General features: G+C 46.3%; 1 protein-coding gene across 3 annotated transcripts in view; it reads left to right on the plus strand.

Annotated features, from left to right (window-relative positions):
• The window catches only part of agmo (alkylglycerol monooxygenase), a 496,116-nt gene that overhangs the window by 440,473 nt on the left and 35,018 nt on the right, over window positions 1–20,625 (plus strand). For 2 of the 3 annotated variants that reach the window (XM_038797482.1, XM_038797481.1), the window contains one exon: window positions 450–3,327. The exons of the other annotated variant lie outside the window; for it this stretch is intronic. Coding sequence is in view for 1 of the 2 variants with exons in the window: in XM_038797481.1 (XP_038653409.1) it covers window positions 450–506 (57 nt within the window). In the remaining variant the exon portion in view is untranslated. Of the gene's footprint in view, window positions 1–449; window positions 3,328–20,625 lie in introns of those variants that run through there. 3 annotated transcript variants of the gene reach the window in all.

Here is a 20,625-nt window from a genome sequence, read left to right on the forward strand (position 1 = left end):
TTCTTGCTCTTTTCAATCCCTTTACAATACTCTGGTGCTAGAGTGTTACTTTGTTCTGTTTCCAATTCAACTACGGTAGGTATCCAGTCATCTACAACAGACAGGGATGAAAGGAAACAACCAGTAATGGAAAACAATTACAACGTGTCATGTCTCAAATTACCCTTAAACGGTATCTCAGAAATACTTTTCTGAAATAAATCTGTCCAATTTGTATTTAAATTAATCTGTTTCCTGAGAAAAGGGATGGTTATGGGAAGAACAACATTTTTATTTGTTCACTTCCCAGAACAATGCCATAGGAGGTTAGCTTGAAAAATTGTAAATATGCTTTCAATTAGTCAGCGGGTGATGTGAACTATCATTTAAGGAAACTAGTTGACAACTGGATCTTAAATTCCAGGTGCATGAAAATGGGAACAAACCACTAAATTATATATTTTTTCCAGGTTGGATTTTCTCTATGCTTGACATTCTGGGGTTTACGAAGTATTAAAAAAATCTAACATCTGCCAGTGGACAGCAATGAACAGCCTTCCACAGCAACACTGCAACATGGTCAGCGTCAGCATGCTCTTGGACACAGTATTAAACATGATGTGGCTCAACAGTCTATACTAATTATCAAAAAAGAACTAACTTTACAATGTAATATTTTAATGGAAAGCAAGAAATATGTTTTTGACTGAAAATAACTGTAGTAGGAAATAAAATAATTTAACACGTTAGAATCAGAAATTGATAAGAAATTCGAATCCCGGCTCTGGGTCACTGTCCGTGAGGAGTTTGCACATTCTCCCCGTGTCTGCATGGGTTTCACCCCCACAACCCAAAAGATGTGCAGGATAGGTGGATTGGCCACGCTAAATTGCCCCTTAATTGGAAAAAAATAATTGGGTACTCTAAATTTATTTTTAAAAAAGAAAAAGAAATTGATAAGAATCATAAATTGTGGTATTTTGCAGTAGAAGATGGAATGAGTTTATGTTGCAATATATAGAGTATTAATTTTCTTTATACTTAATTTCAACTAAAATTTACCAAATTTGAACACAAGAGTTCATACTAACTAAGATGCTTGTTTTATATCACAAAAGACAATGGCTGGGATTCTCCGGGTTCCAGATTCTAAGTGCACGTGCCAGTGGAGAATCAGGACTGTGTCCCACTGGGGCTATGAGTCATCGTCTGGGTGGGATTCATTTGGCAGAAATAGGTATAGCGCAGAATGCATCAGTTCCCCTACAATTACCGAGGACAGGCCACCATTTTGAATGGGTGCCCCGATTCACCTCCCCTGCTCCACAACGCAAATATTGACTTCCCTGCTGACAAGGGGTGCACTCCCAACCCCTCCTTTCCTGCCACCACCCCCCCCCCCCCCCACCCACCACGGGAATAATGGGTCAGCCCCCCTCACAGCACTCAAGCATAAGAGTGACCCGGCTCAACCAACCCCATCAGTCCCTCCTTCAACCCCCATCCTTCACCTAGCCCCATCTTCAGCCACCCCCTTCCCCCTCCTTCAGTCACCGCCGGCGACATTGCCAATGGTGCACTGCCACCATGGCACTGACACCCAAACAGTGACTCCCTAGCCTGGTTTGATGGACCAATTTTACAATGATTTTTGCAGTTAGAAAAGAAGAAGTGAAACCACTTTGCTATTTTGAAGTGTTCAGCTCTGTCAATCATAACAAGAATGTTTATAAATATTGCAGCTAGGGTCAATGGGGGTACTTCAGATGCATTCAAGCAAGAAGGGAAAGATAAATGAACAAACCTCGTGTCTGCTGTGTTTAAACTATTAAGCTGTCAATCAAAGGCAAATTAAAGGTACCACACTGTGAAATTGAACGAATGCTCAGCATTTCAAAGGATCTCAGGGGATTTCAACTCTTTGCAAATGTTGTCGGCTTTCTCAAAAGATTCTGACACCTCAGGTAGCAGCAATTTCAAAAACATAGGGCTTAGGAAGCATATGTGAGGAAAGGGAAAGTGTTTCTGGCTTAATTCTTCACTGAACTGTCTGATCTGCTCATCAGCTGTCAGGCAGAGCAGTTCAGAGTGAGAAGGTCACTTCAGAGTTTAGACAGGTCAAACCAGGATATAGACCTTGAACAGAGGGTAGCCTGAGATCATCAGTTCAAGAGTGATCTTCAAATTGCCCAGGGCTGACGGATAGTCCAAACGTGAGACCCTATCCGCCCTTCCCGGGGTCAACCCCTTACCCACTGCCCAAGCCCATCCAACCCCATTGGACCTCTGCAGGTTGGCAGCAGAAGAGGGGCACATGAACAATGGGCTGACTACCTTGACATCCCTCCGGGTCCATCGCGCCATGACTGCAGTTGGCAATATTTACACCAATGCCCACCAGGTGGAGTTCCTGCGATGCGGTGGGAACATAACGGGGAGCGGGGGGCGGAAGATTTGGCTTTCAGCCTATTTCTTGCATTCTAATGAATGCAGATCAGCTGTTTGCATGTTTCTGCAGGCGCGGGGCGGTAGGTCCACTATGGCCAGTGGAGTCAGGCCCAAGATTGGGGACAGGTTTGATGCCCACACTGATCCCATCGTTAACCCGATATGGGATTCTCTGCCTGATTGGGTTTCCCAAACTTAGTCGCAGGGAAAGGGGAATCCCAATCAATGACTGAAAACAGCAAGAGAATAAAGTAATTAAAGGCGCCATAGTCCCAAAAGGCCAGAGGCTGCTTTCGCCTTTGAGGGGAGAGCTGACCAGTGGTGATTTAGCCTGAGGATCACCACACCTCAAGTGAGGGACAAGGTAGAGAAAGCGGGGCCTCCATGAATAACCTCAGCTAGTATAGGAATTGAACACGCGCTGTTGGCCTCGCTCTGCATCACAAACCCTGAGCTAAGCCGGATGTATGGTATCATCTATAAGGATTTGCTGCATTTGTTCTCTGCCCTCTGCATAGTGCTTCTTAATAAGGTTGATTTGTATAGTACATATATCATAAAATTATGTTTATAATCTCCATTTTTGTCCAAAACAAATCATATGAAGAGTTTTGTTATGTACACGATGCAATCTTTTCATAAACAATTTGGAGGTTTGCATAAGATTAACGAATGTCGAAGGCAACCTGAAGTTTGATTGGAGTATCACAGCCTTAACAAAAAAATCCTTAACTGTTAAAACTTAATTCATTTCAAACCAACTGTTCATGAATCTCTGCAGCAATATGGTTTAATTTGTACCTCAGTCTTGGAAATCTACTTTGTGTGTCATTTTTGTGTACTGTTTCACAAGATTCTGTGGTCCTTTTCTAGAAATAAATAAATCCGTCAAACTGCTGATGAAATAAGTAATTGGTATATTTCCAGATCAAAGTGGAGATTGAGCATTGGAAGGCAATCATAATTACATATTGAACTCTTGATTTCACCTTCCTCTGTAAAACCTGAGGCAAAATATTTATCAATCATCTCTACACCCTCAAGTAGAAGACGGCCCCTTGCCTCTAAGGGACATTCTGATGATGGTTTTAAAAGATTAGTAAAGATTTAGTTGTTGTTTATGTGATTAGTGAAATAGATGTCTGCTTTTTCAACAAATTGATCACCTCAGGGGGTTTACTTTTTTTGAGGGTTTTGTGAACAAATTTTTTTTCTAATCAAGTGTGTTTGAGTGAGACCTCTATTTGACTGTTAGAAACTTGTTTTCCTTTTCATTTGCTCATGGCTCATGAGGCCTGACATAGAAACATAGAAAAAATAGGAGCATGAGGAGGCCAATCGGCCCTTCAAGCCCACTCCGCCATTCAATATGATCATGACTCAACATCCAACTCAAATAGCCTACCATTGGGAACATCTTTCCTGCATCCACCCTGTCCAGCCCCATTAGAATTTAGTAGGTTTATCTGAGAATCCCCCCTCATTCTTCTGAACTCCAGCGAATACAATCCAAATCAATTCAATCTCTACTCGTACGTAAGTCCTACCATCCCAGGAATCAGTCTGGTAAACCTTTGCTGCACTCCCTCTATAGCTAGAACATCTTCAGATAAGGAGACCAAAACTGCACACAATATTCCAGGTGTGGCCTCACCATGGCCCTGTATAATTGCAGCAAGACATTCCTGCTCCTGTTGTCAAATCCTCTCGCAATGAAGGCTAACATGCCTTTTGCCTTCTTTACCGCCTGCTGTATCTGCATGCTTACCTTCAGTGACTGCTGTACGAGGACACTCAGGTCTCGATGCACATTCCCCTCTCCTAATTTATGGCCATTCAGATAATAGTCTGCCTTTGTATCATTGCTACCTTAGTGGATAACCTTGCATTTATCCAAAATATACTGCATCTGCTATTAATTTGCCCATTCACAAAACCTGTCCAAATCACACTGAAGGATCCCTGCATCCTCCTCACAGCTCAACCTCCCACCCAACTTGGTGTCATCTGCAAATTTGGAGATATGACATTTTGATCCTTCATCTAAATCACATATTCACATATATTGTGAATAGTTGGGGTCCTAGCACAGATCCTTGTGGTACCCCACTAGGCATTACCCACCAATTTGAAAAAGACCTGTTAATTCCTACTCTTTCACAGAATTTACAGTTCAGAAGGAGGCAATTCGTCCCATCGAGTCTGCACTGGCCCTTACAAAGAGCACCCTACTGAAGCCCACATATCTACCCTGTCCCAGTAACCCCCACTTAACATTTTTTGGACACTAAGAGCAATTTAGCATGGCCAATTCAACTAACCCTCACATCTTTGGACTGTGGGAGGAAACCAGAGCACCCGGAGGAAACCCATGCAGACACGGGGAGAATGTGCAGACTCCGCACAGACAGTGACCCAGCAGGGAATCGGACCTGGGACCTTGGCACTGTGAAGCCACAGTGCTAATCACTTGTGCTGCCGTACTGCCTCCATACTGATCCATAGCCAAAATCCCGCCCCCAATGCCTCCACTGTGGACACCACCCGTGTTGTGTTGGCCTGGGTGACATGCATGGCTGATAGCACCTCCTGCTTCTGCACGTGGTTGGACACAGACAGTGGCCCAGCCGGGAATCGAACCTGGGACCCTGGGTCTGTGAAGTAACTGTGCTAACCACTATGCTACCATGCCACCCTAATCCTTGCGGCACAGATCCTTGCGGCTCCCCACTAGTTATTACCCACCAATTTGAAAAACCCATTAATTGCTACTCTCTGTTTCCTGTCTGCCAAACCAGTTTTCTATCCACCTCAATACACTACCCCCAATCTTCAATTGTACTTCAATTTTACATGCTAATCTTTTTTGTGGGACTTTGTCAAAAGCCTTCTGAAAATCCAAATACACCACATCCACTGGCTCCCCTTCATCAATTCTACTGGTTATATTCTCAAAGAATTCCAGTAGATTTGTCAAAAATGATTTCTGCTTCATAAATCCATGCTGACTCTGTCCAATCCTGCCACTGTTTTCTAAATGCTATAAAATCTTTGATAATGGATTCTAGAATTTTCCCCGCTATTGACGTCAGGCTTAGGGCTATAATTTCCTGCTTTCTCTCTACCTCCATTTTTAAATAGTAGAGTTACATTAGCCATCCTACCAATCTGCAGGAACTGTTCCACAGTCTATAGAATCCTGGAAGATTATCGCCAATGCATCCACTATTTCTAGAGCCACTTCCTTCAGTACCCTGGGATGTAGATTATCAGGCCCTGGGAATTTATCAGCCTTCAATGCCATCAATTTCTCCAACACTATTTCTGTACTGATGTTGATCACCTTCAGTTCTCCCTCTCATTAAACCATGCATTCCCCAACATTCCTGGTATCTTATTTGTGTCCTCATTTATGAAGACAGAACCAAAATATGTGTTCAGTTGCTCAGCCATTTTCTTTGTCCCCAATAATACATTCCCCTGTTTCTAACTGCAAAGGACCTGCATTTGTCTTCACCAATCTTTTTCTCTTCACGTACTGTAGCCACCGAAGCTGGCCACTTCCCAACATAAAATGGAGAATTGAAATGCATACAGGGAAAATTGGATAATGTCAGAGAGACAAGCAGGTTGCAGGACCTCTCTGTGTATTCTGTCTGTGAAGAAACCAGACAGCATAGAAACTAGCAAGTTTGCATACTAATTGAGCGATTCCCGGTGATTCCCGGGCACAATGGACACAACAATTAGCCGCAATCAAAACATTCTATGGCAGGTCAGACTTCCCAGCACCAACGGAGTCTGAAACAAAAGGACACAAACAAGTTAGAAAGAACCGCCCCGCGATCGAGGGACAGCCTCAGTATTGGGGGGATTCGTATTAATCGATTGGGATGCAACCCAATCGATTGCCAGTGAGTTAGGGGTCCGCCCAAAAGGGCGCGAAGCCCCTGGGACCTATAAAAATAAGGTCCCAAGACGAATTCGATCTCTTAGCCAGTAATCCCAGCAGAACACCTTTGCAGCAGCTCTCTAAGAAATTGAATGTGAGAAGGAGAGGCCTGGCCAATTGCTAAACCGACATGTAAGTGTCATACAATGCCTGCTATGAGAATAGACACTCCTGACCCCTTAAGTCTACATCAACTGGAAGCCTGCGGATCCAGGACAAAGCAAGAGGCCATTGTTCCCTGATCCGGCAGTTCCCTTTTCCAGATAAGTATTGGCCTAGTAGTGGTAGGAATAGTTTAGTCTTAGTATTATATGCATGAGTAGTAAATAACTGTAATAATAAACGTGTCTTGTTTGAACTTACTAATTGGTGTATTGAGTCATTGATCTGAACTTGAACTTGAACCTCGTGGTGGTATCATAAAGATACCTGGCGACTCTAGAGCTAAGGAATAAAACAAAGCCAATTGAGTGTAAAGCACACTCACCCAGAACGAGCAACAGTACCTATAGAAACTTTTGCTGTCAGTTTTTATGTTCCCTGTAAGCTTTCTGTTGTACTCTATTTTCGCCTTCTTAATCAATCCCTTGGTCCTTCTTTGCTAAATTCTAGCTCACAAACCTCAGAACTGTTGTTTTTCTTGGCCAATTTGTATGCTACTTCCTTTGATCGAATACTATCCCTAATGTCCCTTGTAAGCCATGGATTGGCCACCTTTCTCATTTTATTTTTGTGCCAGACAGGAATAAACAATTGTTGCAGTTCCTCCATGTGCTCTTTGAATGTTTGCTATTGCTTATCCACTGTCACTTCTTTAAGTAATATTCCCCAATCCATCATAGCCAACACACGCCACATTTCATCGTAGTTTCCTTTGTTAATATTCAGGACCCTAGTCTCAGAATCAGCTACTTCACTCTGCATCTGAATGAAAAATTCTATCATCTTATGGTCGCTCATCCCCAAGGGGTCTCGCACAACTAACATGACAATGATTCCATTCTTATTACATAAAACCTAGTCCAAGATGGCCTGTTCTCTAGTTGGCCCCTCAACATATTGATCCAGAAAACCATCCCACATACACTCCAGGAATTCCTTCTCTACGGTATTGTGGCTAATTTTATTTTCCCAATCTATATGCAGATTAAAATCACCTATAATTACAGTCGTTCCTTTATCACTTGCATCTCTAATTTACTGTGTAATGCCATTCCCAACAATATCACTGCAGTTTGGGAGTCTATATAATGATTTTTGCCCCTTGATGTTTCTCAGCTCTATCCATACAGATTCCACATTGTCATAGCTAATATCCTCGCTCACTATTGTGTTAATTTCCTCCTTGACCAGCAATGCAAACCTTTTAATCTGTGTTTCCTAAATACTGAATACCCTTGGACATTCAGTTCCCATCCCTGGCACCCTGCAGCCGTGCCTCTGTACTCCCGACTATATCATACAGTTCACGTCTATTTGCGCAATTAGTTCATTCACTTTATTGTGAATGTGTTAAGGCACAAAGCCTTTAAGCTTATCTTTTTAATATTACTAGGCCTGCTCCCAATATTTTTCACTGTTTGAATCTGGGTCTTGGTTATCCGCCTATCATTTTTCTTATTCCCTTTCCTGTCTTTTGTTTTTGTTCTCATTTCCTCCTCCTCCGACTCCTTGCATAGCTTCCCACCCCCCTGTCATATTAGTTTAAACCCTCCCAGCCACGGCAGCAAATACTCCCCCGAGGACATCAGCCCCGGTCCTGCCCAGGTGTAACCTGTCCAGTTTGTACTGGTCCCACCTCCCCCAGAACCGGTCCCAATACCCCAGGAATCTGTAACCCTTCCCCGCATACCATCTCTTCAGCCACGTATTTATCCGATATATCCTGCTATTTCTACTCTGATTAGCATGTGGCACTGGTAGTGATCCTGAGATCACTACATCAGAGGTCCAACTTCTCAACTTTCTGCCTAACTCCTTATATTCTGCTTTTAGGACCTCATCCCATTTTTACCTATGTCATTGGTACCAATGTTCACCATGACCACTGGCTGTTCACCCATCCCCTCCAGAATGTCTTTTAACCACTCCGAGACACCCTTGACCCTAGCACCAGGTAGGCACCATACCATCCTGGAGTCTCCTTTGCAGTCACAGAAACACCTGCTTATTCCCCTTACAATATTCCCCTATAACTACTACATTCCCACACATTCTATTCCTCCCTCCTGCAGCAGAACCAACCTTGGGGCAATGTGTCCTTGGTGAATACTGGGTTAGTGCTGTGGAAGATACATGAGGGTCATGGAGAGCTTGGGGGCTTTCTGGAATGGCAGTGGCATTGATGCGTTGAGGAGCATGGGGAAATATGAAAGGCATGGAGGAGGCATGGGGGGAATGAGGTAGTGGAATGGGGGATGACTGGGGCATCAAGGGGTGTGAGATCTGAGGGCTGTAGGTCCTAGCAGCCTTTGGTCCAACTGGTTTGAAGTTCTAAAAAAACAGATGCAGATCTTCTAATCTGCATACCCTGGCACTCACCACCTTGAAACTGCCTCTCCAGGCAGCATGCCCAACTCTATAATTGCCCTGTCTCCTTGGAATGAAAATATGGCGAACAGGGACTCATTTAAAGGCAATGGGTCTTCTGGGTTGGGAAGCATCCAGTCAAAACTTTCCCATCTCTTGCATGAAAATTCCACATGAGGTCTCAAAGGAAGCAGATTAAATTGACCAATTCAGGTAATTGGCCATGAACCCACCTGTTTCCATTTTACCCACAAAAGGTTTCAGGCCCTCAATGCAATCTGCTCTAGAGAAACAGGCCCATCATTATAGTATTTAAATGAGCCCCCATCCACATACATTGGTAATTATTTGAATTTGACTCCTCTTGTATTGTTCCTAGGGCTCAGAAAACCAATCAGCTAAGAGGATGTGGGACCAGCTGATACCAGCAGGACTACTGTCCCGTGCCCATCTAACAAATCATTTTCTGTGATTGGTCAACCCCCATCTGTCCTGTGAACTCCCTACCTCACAGTCACCAATTTAACACCTCCTACCAGCTCTGTTAAATATGCTGTTCCCCAGGACACATAACCATCCCAGCCTGTGACCTTCTCCAAATCTGCAGGCTGTAGGCCAGGAAATGCAGTATAAAAAATAAGATTCTGCTATTCTGCTATTCTGCAAATTTGCTCGCCATTTGTTGCCTGCATCATTGTTAATGTGAGGGCCTCCAGATGCTGTTGTTTGAATTAATCCTGTCCTCTTATACATTGTGCCTTAATGTAGACAGTTTTTCTAAATGACAAATAGTCACCGTTGTCCTGGAATTTGCTTTATATTTCACTTCAACTGGTGTAAAATCCTATTTCTATGCAAATTGCACCATTTTATAACATTTAGGGCTGAGCCTTGCTTCAGGTACATTATTTCAAAATAAAACAATAAGACATATTATTACACTACTGGCCATCAATTAGTATGCAAGACAGAGAGGTGATAATTTACAGGGAAATTACTGAGCAGAGCCAGGATAATAAAATGTGCGGGGGGGAAATTTTAATTGTCCTAATACAGACTGAGATAACAATAATGTAAAAGGCAGAGAGGGAGAAGAGCTTCTGAAGTGTGCCCAGAACTTTTTTCACATTTGTGACCAAATGAGGAAGGAGGCATCTCTGGCTTTGGTTCTGGGGGTTGAGTTCAGACAAGTATGGTAAGCAGCAGCGGTGACACAGTGGTAAGCACTGTGGCTTCACAGTGCCAGGGACCCGGGTTTAGTTCCGGCCTTGGGTGACTGTGTGGAGTTTGCATGTTCTTCCTGTGTCTGCATGGGTTTCCGAGTGCTCTGGTTTCTTCCCCCAGTCCAAAGACAGTAGTCTGCAAAGGACAACCATCAATAAAGGAAGTGAGAAGGTAAATAGTTTGAAGTGATAATGGGCAGAGAGCCAGGAGAGCTTGAATAGGAATTTACATAAGGGTCGCCCCGCATTGTGATGGCCTGCTACGTCCTCCACAACATCGCGCAGCAGAGGGGCGATGTGCTGGAGGAGGAGGAACACCAGGCCTCCTCCAACGATAAGGATGCGGAGGAGGTGGTGGTGGGCAGTCCATGGGGCCCAGGCAGGCACGGGAGGCCGCATGATGTTTGCGCCAGGGCCAACATGCTCGGGACGCTTTAGTTGTCTCCAGGTTCACTGACTTGGGGGAGGGGGAACGGGGGAACAGGGTGGGGGGACCAGCCAGGGGCACAGACACCACACAGTATGGCACGGTAGCGCAGTTATTAGCACTGTTGCTTCACAGCACCAGGGTCCCGGGTTTGATTTCTGCTTGGATCACTGTCTGTGCGGAGTCTGCACGTTCCCACGGTGTCTGCGTCGGTTTCCTCCGGGTGCTCCGGGAACGGAGAATAGCGGCCTAAAAGAAGGCCCCGACGCCGGAGTCATCTACACCGATTTTTCTCGCCGGAAATCGGCGTTACGACGGTCTGCAGAGAATTTTGCCCGTCTTTGGACTGTGGGAGGAAACCGGAACAGCCGGAGGAAACGCACGCAGACACGGGGAGAACGTGCAGACTCCGCACAGACAGTGACCCAGCAGGGAATCGAACCTGGGACCCTGGCGCTGTGAAGCCACAGTGCTAATCACTTATGCTACCGTGCTGCCTCCATACCAATCCACAGTCCACTGTGGACGCCACTCGTGTTGTGTTGGCCTGGGTGACATGCATGGCTGATACCACCTCCTGCATCTGCACGTGGTTGAACTCTTCCTACTGTGCCTGCAGGTGCTGGATGAGTGCCGACAACCTCTCATGTAGTCCCTGGCTCTGCAACTGCATCTCCACAATAGATGTGACTGTCTGTTCCAGAAGCCCGAAACTCATCTGGACAGCAGCTAGTTCCTGAGGTAGGCCCGCCCTCTGACTGTCCGCCACCTCGGGAGTTCCTCCCTCCACCTGCTGTACTGGAGCAGCTGTGTGCTGCGCACCAGTTAGTACCCAGGAGCCTCTTCACTAAAGTGCCCAATCAAGGTGAATGTCTCTGGGAGGGTGGAGGGTGTTGGAGACAGCTGTGACAGGAAATCTGTGTCAACATCGGACTCGAGCTCCGGGGTGTCTTGAGTCTCGGTCGGAGGATTGCCTTCCGAGCTGCTCTCCTTGTCCCTGCTCGGCTCACAGAGGGGCTCTGGCTGGGGGCGGGGGAAACCGGATGCACCCGCCTCATCACTAGCAGGTCCTGCAAGACACAAGGCAAAGCGCATCATTAGACGGTGGGTGGGGGCTGGTGGGGGCGAGGATAATGTTGATGGTGAGGGTGGTGTAGGGGTGAGGGTGGGGGTGGTGTTTTGGGGGGGGGGGGGGTTAACACACATGACGTGGCAAACTGCAGCTCACTTCCTTGCACACAGCCGACCTCCGCCCCGGCGGCCTCCAATTTCCTTTTGGCCAGCGACCAGGTCCAAGGCCCTCTGCTCTGCCGCGGTCAGGAGCCGCATGTCCGGCGGTCCCCCTCCAGTTTTCTCCCGCTCATGGCGGTTATGAGTGGCCTTCTCCGGTGGGGGGGGGGAACAGAAAATTACAGTGTTAGACCGTCCAGGGGGTGGGTATCTGGTGGCCTCAGTGGCCAGGCCACCCAGCCATGGCTGCCGGTATGGGTGCTGGCATATGGTGCAGGATGAGGGTCCAGCCGCCTTTCAGGTAGTGGGGGAGGGTCGACTTACCTGTGTGTGGGACGTGGGTTAGTCCCGGGGCACAGTGCTGCCTACTCTGGTTGTGCAGTTTCGCCCGGCACTGCTGGCCGGTCCGGAAGGTGATGATCACCACGCTGACTGCCTCTGCCACCTGCGCCCTGGGACGATGATGGCTGGCCACCTCCTTCCCGGGCCGGGGTACAGGGTCAACCGCCTCGCCTCCAGCGCGTCCAGGAGGGTCTCCAGCTCGGCGTCCATGAATCGGGGTGTCACTCTCCTCACTGCCATACTGTTGTCTGGTATGGTGTGTGTGGGGAGTGAAGTGTGTATATGAGGCTGCAGCTTGTCAGCGTCCTGAGCGTCAATTTCGGACCCTGTGAATCTGGCACCTTTTCTCATTGGAATGGATTGTGTTCCATGTGGCGCCAGTGCGAGCCCTTTAGCAGTAGCTGAATCGGTCCAGATGCGGCACCAGTTTTGCTGTTGTGGAACTCCACAAATCCTGTGCCAGCATCAACAGGAAGGTAGAATCCCGCCAATTGTCTGAGAATGTGGAGGAGGTAGATTCAATTGTGGTTTTGAAAAGGAAATTGGATAATCACCTGAAGAGAAAATAATTGTAGAGCTATGGGGAAAGAGCAGGTGAGTGGGGTTAGCTGAGTGACTCTTGCAGAACTCTGTCACAGTCTCACTGGTTCAAATGGCCTCCTTCTGTGTAAACATTCTATAATTCTATGAAAATAGAATGCGATTGTAATGGGAAATTCCTGTGCAACATTCAAGCTGTTTCAGAAACTTTAATATTTTCATGTGCTAAAGTGTCCACCACTGAAATGGAATGCATTTATATGCTAAGGGAAGGTGGTAGCACAGTGGTAATGTGGACTAGTAATCCAGATGCCCAGGCTAGTGCTCTGGGGAAATGGACTCAAATCCTACCATGGTGGAATTTAAATTCAATCAAAGAATCTTGAATTGGAAGCTAGTTTTAGTCATGACGATCATGAACCTATCATTGATCATCATAAAAACTGGTTTACTAATATCCTTAATCTGCGGTCCTTCACTGGTCTGGCCTACATCTGACTCCAGTAAAGTGATCTGCATATCTGTATATACGCAAGGGGTTAATGTAAAGACACTACAACTAAGTAATCACTAGAGGGCAGCACGAGAGATGTATAAATAGACAGACTGAAGCCAGGATGAGTCTCTTCACAGGGACAGTAGCTAGTGACCACAAGCATACAAAGGCATCTCAGCACAGGTGTAGATAATCATAAGTATTTCTTAATCAATCATGTTCACGTAACATCTAGTTTAAGCATTGGAGAGAGAACAAACTCATAGTTAATTCATCAACATTACACAATAAAGCACTTGCTCTAATTGGAAGACTACGAGTGTTAATCAACATCGAGTTAGGGATCATTCTGGAAGATGCAAGTGAGTAATTTATATTGCACAAAAGGAATACAACATTACTATCAGAAATAGTAACATAATATCCAAATCTACAACAATGTGATTGAACTGCCCTCTGAAATGGCCACTCAGTTCAAAGGCAATTAGGAATACGCACCAAATGCGGCCCTTGCCAGTGATGCTCACATCCTATGAAAGAACAAATAAATAAATTGTTGAAGTAGGAATGTTCTCAATTATGTTTGTCACTGTTTGACATTTGTAATTTGTGTTTGTGCTTTAAATCGTACACACAGTATTGCAAATGTTAATGTTCGCCCAAATGCAGCAGGACTGTGATGCAGAATAACAGCAGCAGGCAACGTTTTCAGTTGAATTCTAAGACCAGGCTGTCCCAGGAAGACGTCTTTAAGACAAGAATCTAATTAACAAATAGATGTATCTGGCCCTAAAGTTTCATTACATCGCTGAAACGTTACAAAAGAAACCAACTTGGACCTAACACAACCTCAGGGTATTCCAAAGCACTTCACAGTCAATTAAGAATTTTTAATTGTAGTCATTTTTGTAATGCAGGAAACAAAGCAACTAATTTTTAAACAAAATCTCACAAACAGCAATGACTTCAACAGCCAGTTGCTTGTTTCAGTAATTTGGCTGAGGGTTCAGTATCGGCGATAATGCCCCTTTTGACCTCCCCAAATAGCGTATGGAATCTTTTACATTCACCCAAAGTCCAGGCAGGATCTCGGCTGAACATCCTGTCTGAGTCACGGCAGCTCTGACAAAGCAGAGCTCCCTTGCTAATACCCTGAAGGAGCGTTGAATCCATTGTCTTCTGACTCAGAGACCAGTGCTGCTACAATTGAGCCAAGGCTGACACCTTAAGGTAACTGGCCCGAATACATTGAACACTCTCAGACCCTTCGGAACTGGAGACAAAGCTCATGAGGGGACTTTAAAATTATGGGAAGTTAGGAATTGCAGTTAAATGCTGATTTTCACCGGATGATACAAATGTGGAACAGTGAAGCATGAGTGGTCCTGTGGAGCTTGAGAGTTTACTCTGGACTCACCTCCCAGTGTGTAGTTCCTGTCTTTGTCCCGTTTCCACTGTTTGGGATTTGGAGCCCTGAAACTTTTCTGTAGCATTTTAACTTTTCGTTGTGTTGACTTAATCACATTAACAAATATCTACCAGGCACACATCCCCGGGGGGAGAGGGGTGATGGGAGGGGTCAGCTCCTCACAGTTTACTAGATCGGAAAGAAAATGTATATAAATCTTTTGCTGGCAGATCATGCTTATTGGAAGTGGGATACCAGATTTTGGAAAATTGACTGCAACATTTTAATCATTTTTTAAAAAATGTTGTTGATGTATCTTTCCATCTCTGCTTTTGTAAAAAATACATAAAACTTCAAAAAGCTTTTATCACAACAGATAAACCTTCTTATCGTACACAAGTTCTCCCCAAGCACAAACAATAGTTCAATTGGACAAAGTTGTTCAAGGAAACAGGGCTTCCCAAAAATACCCTGGCGAGGCTCTATAATCCTCAGAGGAGCTCTTTTGTCACTTCAATATTTTAACCCAATTACTGTGTATGCATGTAAACATCATGGAAATTCAGCATGATTCATATACAGCACATCAGCATTAACCGTGGACTTCTGAAACAAGATACTTTGAACAATAATATATCCATTTATTTGGATATAATTTAAAGGAAGTAGCTTGTTAAAAACAGTCAATGCCAAGTGTGGAAAGATCTGCAGGAATTTGGGCTTCAGATTTTCAGCTGACTCTTGGATGGCTCCTCATGCTATTCCTCTACGACCTCTCAGCTGATCAAATTTATGTGCCGCTTAAGACTGACCCATTGTCTGATCTGGTGCCTGTTTATGTGTGAGTTGATTATCCCCCTCCAGCAGACATGATGAGCTGAGTTATCAGTCCTCTGCCCTGGTGGAAAGGGAGAAGTAGGGCCTTTTGCAAGCACAGGAAAAAACTTTCCACTCCATTTCCATTGATGGTGCAGCTGTCCTATTGTAAGTTGTAGCAAACTCATCAAAGGACCAAAATAAACTGGACATGTTGGAACAGGACATTCCATTTTAAATGAGCAGATCAGGCAGACAACGGAATCAAGACAAACAGGCCATGAGTCATGAAATAGCTCAATCTCATCAAGGGACCAGGGGCAGTTGAAATGCAAATCACATATTGTCCTGGCCAGACGGAAGCACAATACCTTAATGAGATAACCAAGTTGGCTCCAGCGACCATTGTCAAGAGACCAGCAGAAACCAAAGACATTGCAAGCTTTTTGTAAGGGCAGTGACTAAAATCAAATTACATTATGACACCTTGTAATTGGGGAACTTGATCACTTCCATCCTGTCAACAATCAGAAAGGCTTCCTTTGTCCTGGAACTCACCTGTGGGATCAGTATTTGACCCATTAAGGATTTTGCCTTTAAAAAGTCAAGTCTAAGGAACTGTGAAATAAAAAAAGGAACTCTACTGAAAGAAACTCTACTCTCTTGCCTGACACACGCTTCGCCTGGCTGAAAAGAGACCACAAGAACTGAAGGAGCAACAGCCGCAAGGACCAGATAGCTTGGAAGAAGATCTAAAGAAATCTGTGTCAACGATTTTTTCAACTATCCTGTCCCTGGAGCGGTGAGTATATTCCTCCAGCTCACAGAAAACTCCCAATTAGTATAGCTTGTTGAGGTTTGGGGTGGGTGAGTGAATGTATCTGTGTTTGCGTCCCTAAAGTAAATCTGTGTAAACTGTAAGGATTTTCGATGTGCCGTTTAGTCTCTTGTTTTACACATAGTATTTCATAATCTGTGTGTGTGTGTGTGGGTTAATCTGAGTTGCAGAAGACTTAATTTCTTTTGAATAAATCAATTATTTTAAAACTACCAATCTTGTGGTTCTCACCTTCCTTTCACTGTCCACTCTGGTCAAGTCACAATAATTGCCAGGGCATAATTCTGTAGTCAAGGACCGGAAAAGGGAATCTGAGCACTTCGAACACATTCACTCAAGAGAGGCTACTGGTCAGGAATAAACAGTGGTCCCTCTTTCTCTCTCTCTTGTGAAGTTGCACTAGTGGGGTACTTCCGGGTGACATTTCACCATCACAGGAGAGAGACTCACACAGGCGTAGGTGGCAGTCAAGGTAACTGGTGTGGCACAAGGACAACCTCACTGGTTAGGTATAAACAGTGAGACTTGTCCCCTCTCTCTTGCGAAGCTATCCCAGTGCGACACTTCCAGGTTGTGGTTTTAACACCTGCAGGAGAGAGACACCCACAGTTATCTGTGACACCCAATACCAGCCTGTTGTGGAGTAAAGGAAACCCTTTCCGTTACAATGGCGTCCGCGGCGGGTCTACAGTGGACTGGAATTTGTGACTTACCAAATGGAAGAGAGGATTTCCTCCTATTTATTCAAGAAAATTATTCTCACAAAACCATGGGTATTAGCTCTCACAGGAGCAGAGCAGCCAGTACAGGCTGCAAGGGAATGGACAGAGAGTAAGAGCCATCATAAAAACCAGGAAACGGCAGTCTGGCTAGTATGCTTGTCCCAACAGGTAGCAAAAAATGGAAAAGCAAATTATTGAGTTGGAGAGCCAACTTAAGGTAGTACAGGGAAATGCTGAGGAAAGCGCTAGGGCAGAGGAAATGCTCTATGAGGAGTTGTATGAAGCCAAACAGTTCATTCAGCAGGTGAATGAGTCTAACCGGAATACCCAAGGGTATCTCCAATGCCAAGTAACAGAGGCAAAGGAAAGGAAGAGAAATTTCCAAGAACTCAGGCTACCCAAAGGTACAGAGAATTAGAGGGGAAATTCAAAGACACCCAGGCAGCGTACAGGGTGGCCTGTAGTGAGCTGGGTGGGAGTGACCACAGACCTTGTCATCTGAGGATCAAAAGCTGGAAGAGGCTCTGTCCCAGGCAAGGGGACAGATCTGCCTGAGAGGACCGGGAGGGTCCCCAGGAGATAGAGGGCTTCAAGCAGCAGATGATTTCCCAGGGGCAAGGGGGGTTAGACTGCCTCCTGAGGCGCCGGTAATGTGTCCGGATCGGCAGGTGGGGTTCGAGCTGTCCAGGAAGGAACAGGTCCAAGGGGGGTCAGGAGAGCACCCTCGGTTAGCGGCGTCTCCGCCATGTGTAGCATACCAAGGGGTGGGGTTACCGATCATGGGCAGATGTGCCTGATAAGGCAGTGCAAGTATGGTGCCCCAGTGAGACAGGCAGACGGGGGACCGCTAGAAAGTGACATTATCATTCCCCCCAGGACACAGACACTAAGGGGAATGGTGACCCACATCCCAAAATTGACCAGGACTGGGGACCCCTCGTTACACTTTATGGAGGTGCAGCAGGCAGCCGATATAAATGACTGTGATGAGGTGAAAAGGGTGAAGTTGCTGCTGATGATTTTGGACCCCTATCTTTGCAAGGCAGTGACTTCCCGGGAAGGGGGAAGACCTGCAACAGTGGCAGCAGTGCAGACTGCTGTTTTGGAGGCCATGGGATTAAATCAGGGTAGCCCATTTGTGAGGGTGCGGGAGACGAAACAACAGGTAGCAGAGTCCCCAGACATGTTCGCAGACAGGCTGTGGACAGTATTCGAGGGAGCGTGCGGGGCCCCCCTCAATAGGCAGAATTTAGATGGGAGGGCAGCCCACTGGCTTAAAACACTAGTGGCTAACTGTCTCCCCAGGATTAGAGCCAAGGCAGAAAATTGGTTTGACCTGCAAGACCCAAATCTCAGGGAAGATGAGGTGATCCGTAAGCTCACCCTGGCATACCGGAATGGGGAAAGGGATGAGGAAAAGCCCTCCAAGGGAAGGGTGCACGAGGTTGCACCAGCACCCCCAAAGAGAAGAGAGTGGAGACAGGAAGGCAGCAGAATCCCAGACAAAAGGCCGGAGTGCATGGATGTGGGAAGCCCGGACACTTCAAGAGGGATTGTAAGAGTCCAAAGAAGCAAGTTGAGGAGAGGGCTCCTGCAGTGATAACCCCAACGCCAAGGGGAACCGGGATTGGGGATGATAAATCTGAAGGATTTATTATCATTTCTACAATCGAAAGCCGTAGAATCAGGACAGGTAGCCATGGCAACAGGCCAGGGTGAACCAGTATCCATAACTCAGACACCCTTATGACTGCCCTTGAAACAGACCATTTATCTGTGCCCACCAGAATCTGACCCGTGTGGGATCCCCCAGCTGCAGGTGCAGGATATAGTAGGGAGTTACTTGCTGGACACAGGTGCCTCCAGCACCATAGTCCACACGGATAATCCCCAAGCATCCCCTCTCAAGGCATCCCAAGGGTTAAATGAGAATTTTAAAGTGACAGTAGTGCAGGCTGCAAGCCTGAGTGAAGGGTTTAAGGAGACAGTGTTGAGGCCGGTAAGCCTGTGTAAGGACACTGACTCCAGCCTTCCACAGGCAGGTAAAGTAAACTGCCTCAGGGAGACAGAAATGACAGAAGGAGAGGAGATGGAGGTGTCATCTCTGGTGTGGGAACCCCCTGTCAGGCGAAAGAGTAGCAGGGTCTCAAAACCCACAGTAAGGTGGTCTCCATCACTAATGACACCTGGGATCAAGGCCAGAAACAAGAGGGCCAGCAACGAAGGGGGATCAGCTTGGGCAGGGAGCCCAGGAGGACCATGAGATCCAATAGCAGAGGAAGAAAGGGGCAGGCAGACCCCCCAGAGAGAAGAGTTCTGGCTAGCGCAGCCCGGCCAGCCAGATGAGTGGCCTCACCAAAGTGAAGGCAGGTTTTAAGCTGGCCACCCGGAGATGGATGGCATTGTACATAGCGTCTGGTTTTGGGTCCCCCCCAGAGGGAGGTTTTGTTGCGTAAAATGTTTGTAATGTGTGGAAATTAGTTTAAACGGGATTTTATTCTTCAAAGCAGTAGCTGCTGCTGCCGCCTGAATAAAATTCATGCACTTTAAGTCAGGGTGTGTTTTAGGAAGGGTAGGTAGTACTGTAGAGGCATGGATGTGTTTTGTCTGTTTTACAGATGGGGCACCTAACGATGTGGATCTTGATGGCGATGGGCATACAGGTGTGTGCCGGGCGACGAGGGGACACAGAGGAGTCCCTGGTCTACGGGTGCTCTGGGGGCAGGGCACCCCTTGTAACAACCGGACAGGCAAACCTGGTAGCGGATGGCCAGGCCAACTATTCCCATGAGGGAAGATGGCCTGGATGGCTGTGGTCAAACTCAACCAGATTCTCCAGCCACAGGAGCTTTGAATACGGAGAAGTGTCTGTCGTCCCGTGTGCAGAAATTAAAGTGGTGACTGACCAGGTTAGAGTGACTGAGGGCAGGCGGGTGTACTTGACTTGTGTGGGGGACGTTCCTTTTGGGAGATGGTGGTGGCTCAGGAAGCTGGGCTCGGACATGAGGGATCGATCCTCGGACTGGAAAAGACAATGAGACCTACCGGACCATCACGGGGTCACCAGGAGGGGTCACTGTATGTCGGGAGAAATGGTGGGCATATGACCAGGGATTATATTTGTGTTTATGGGGGCCTGCCAAGGCGTGTCCCGAAGGGGCAGCAATTACCTTTGTGAGGTGGTGGCAAGACCCCGGGAACCGGATAAATTGGGACCGCAGTGGGGAAGCATGTGTAGCTCCCAGGGCAGGGATGGCAGTGAAAGCAACTGCTGGTTCAGGTGAAGAAGCCCCTACCCACCGCCCAACCGATCGACCCTCACAACTGTCCAACCACCACCCAAGGGCCCAGGAATGGTTTGTACTCATTCACACAGAAAAGCTGCTGTATCAGGGGGTACATTACTCTGTGGTTTCAGTGGTTTTAAACCTGACAGAGGTACAGTTACCTGTATGGTGCCCTCGGGAAACAGAACTACTGTACCAAGCCCTTCTGAAAGACATGTTTCAAAAGTTTTATCATCTGGATTTCGGGGATGTAAATATCGATCAATTGTATAAACAGGAAAATGTTTTTACTATGGGACCAGGGAGACAATGGCGAGGGCTGGTCAATGATGGTTTCACAGCATTTAATACTGGCACATCAATTGTCAATAGCCTAGACAATGTAGAA

Source organism: Scyliorhinus canicula, chromosome 5 (genome assembly GCF_902713615.1).
Source record: "Scyliorhinus canicula chromosome 5, sScyCan1.1, whole genome shotgun sequence".
Taxonomy (NCBI): domain Eukaryota; kingdom Metazoa; phylum Chordata; class Chondrichthyes; order Carcharhiniformes; family Scyliorhinidae; genus Scyliorhinus; species Scyliorhinus canicula.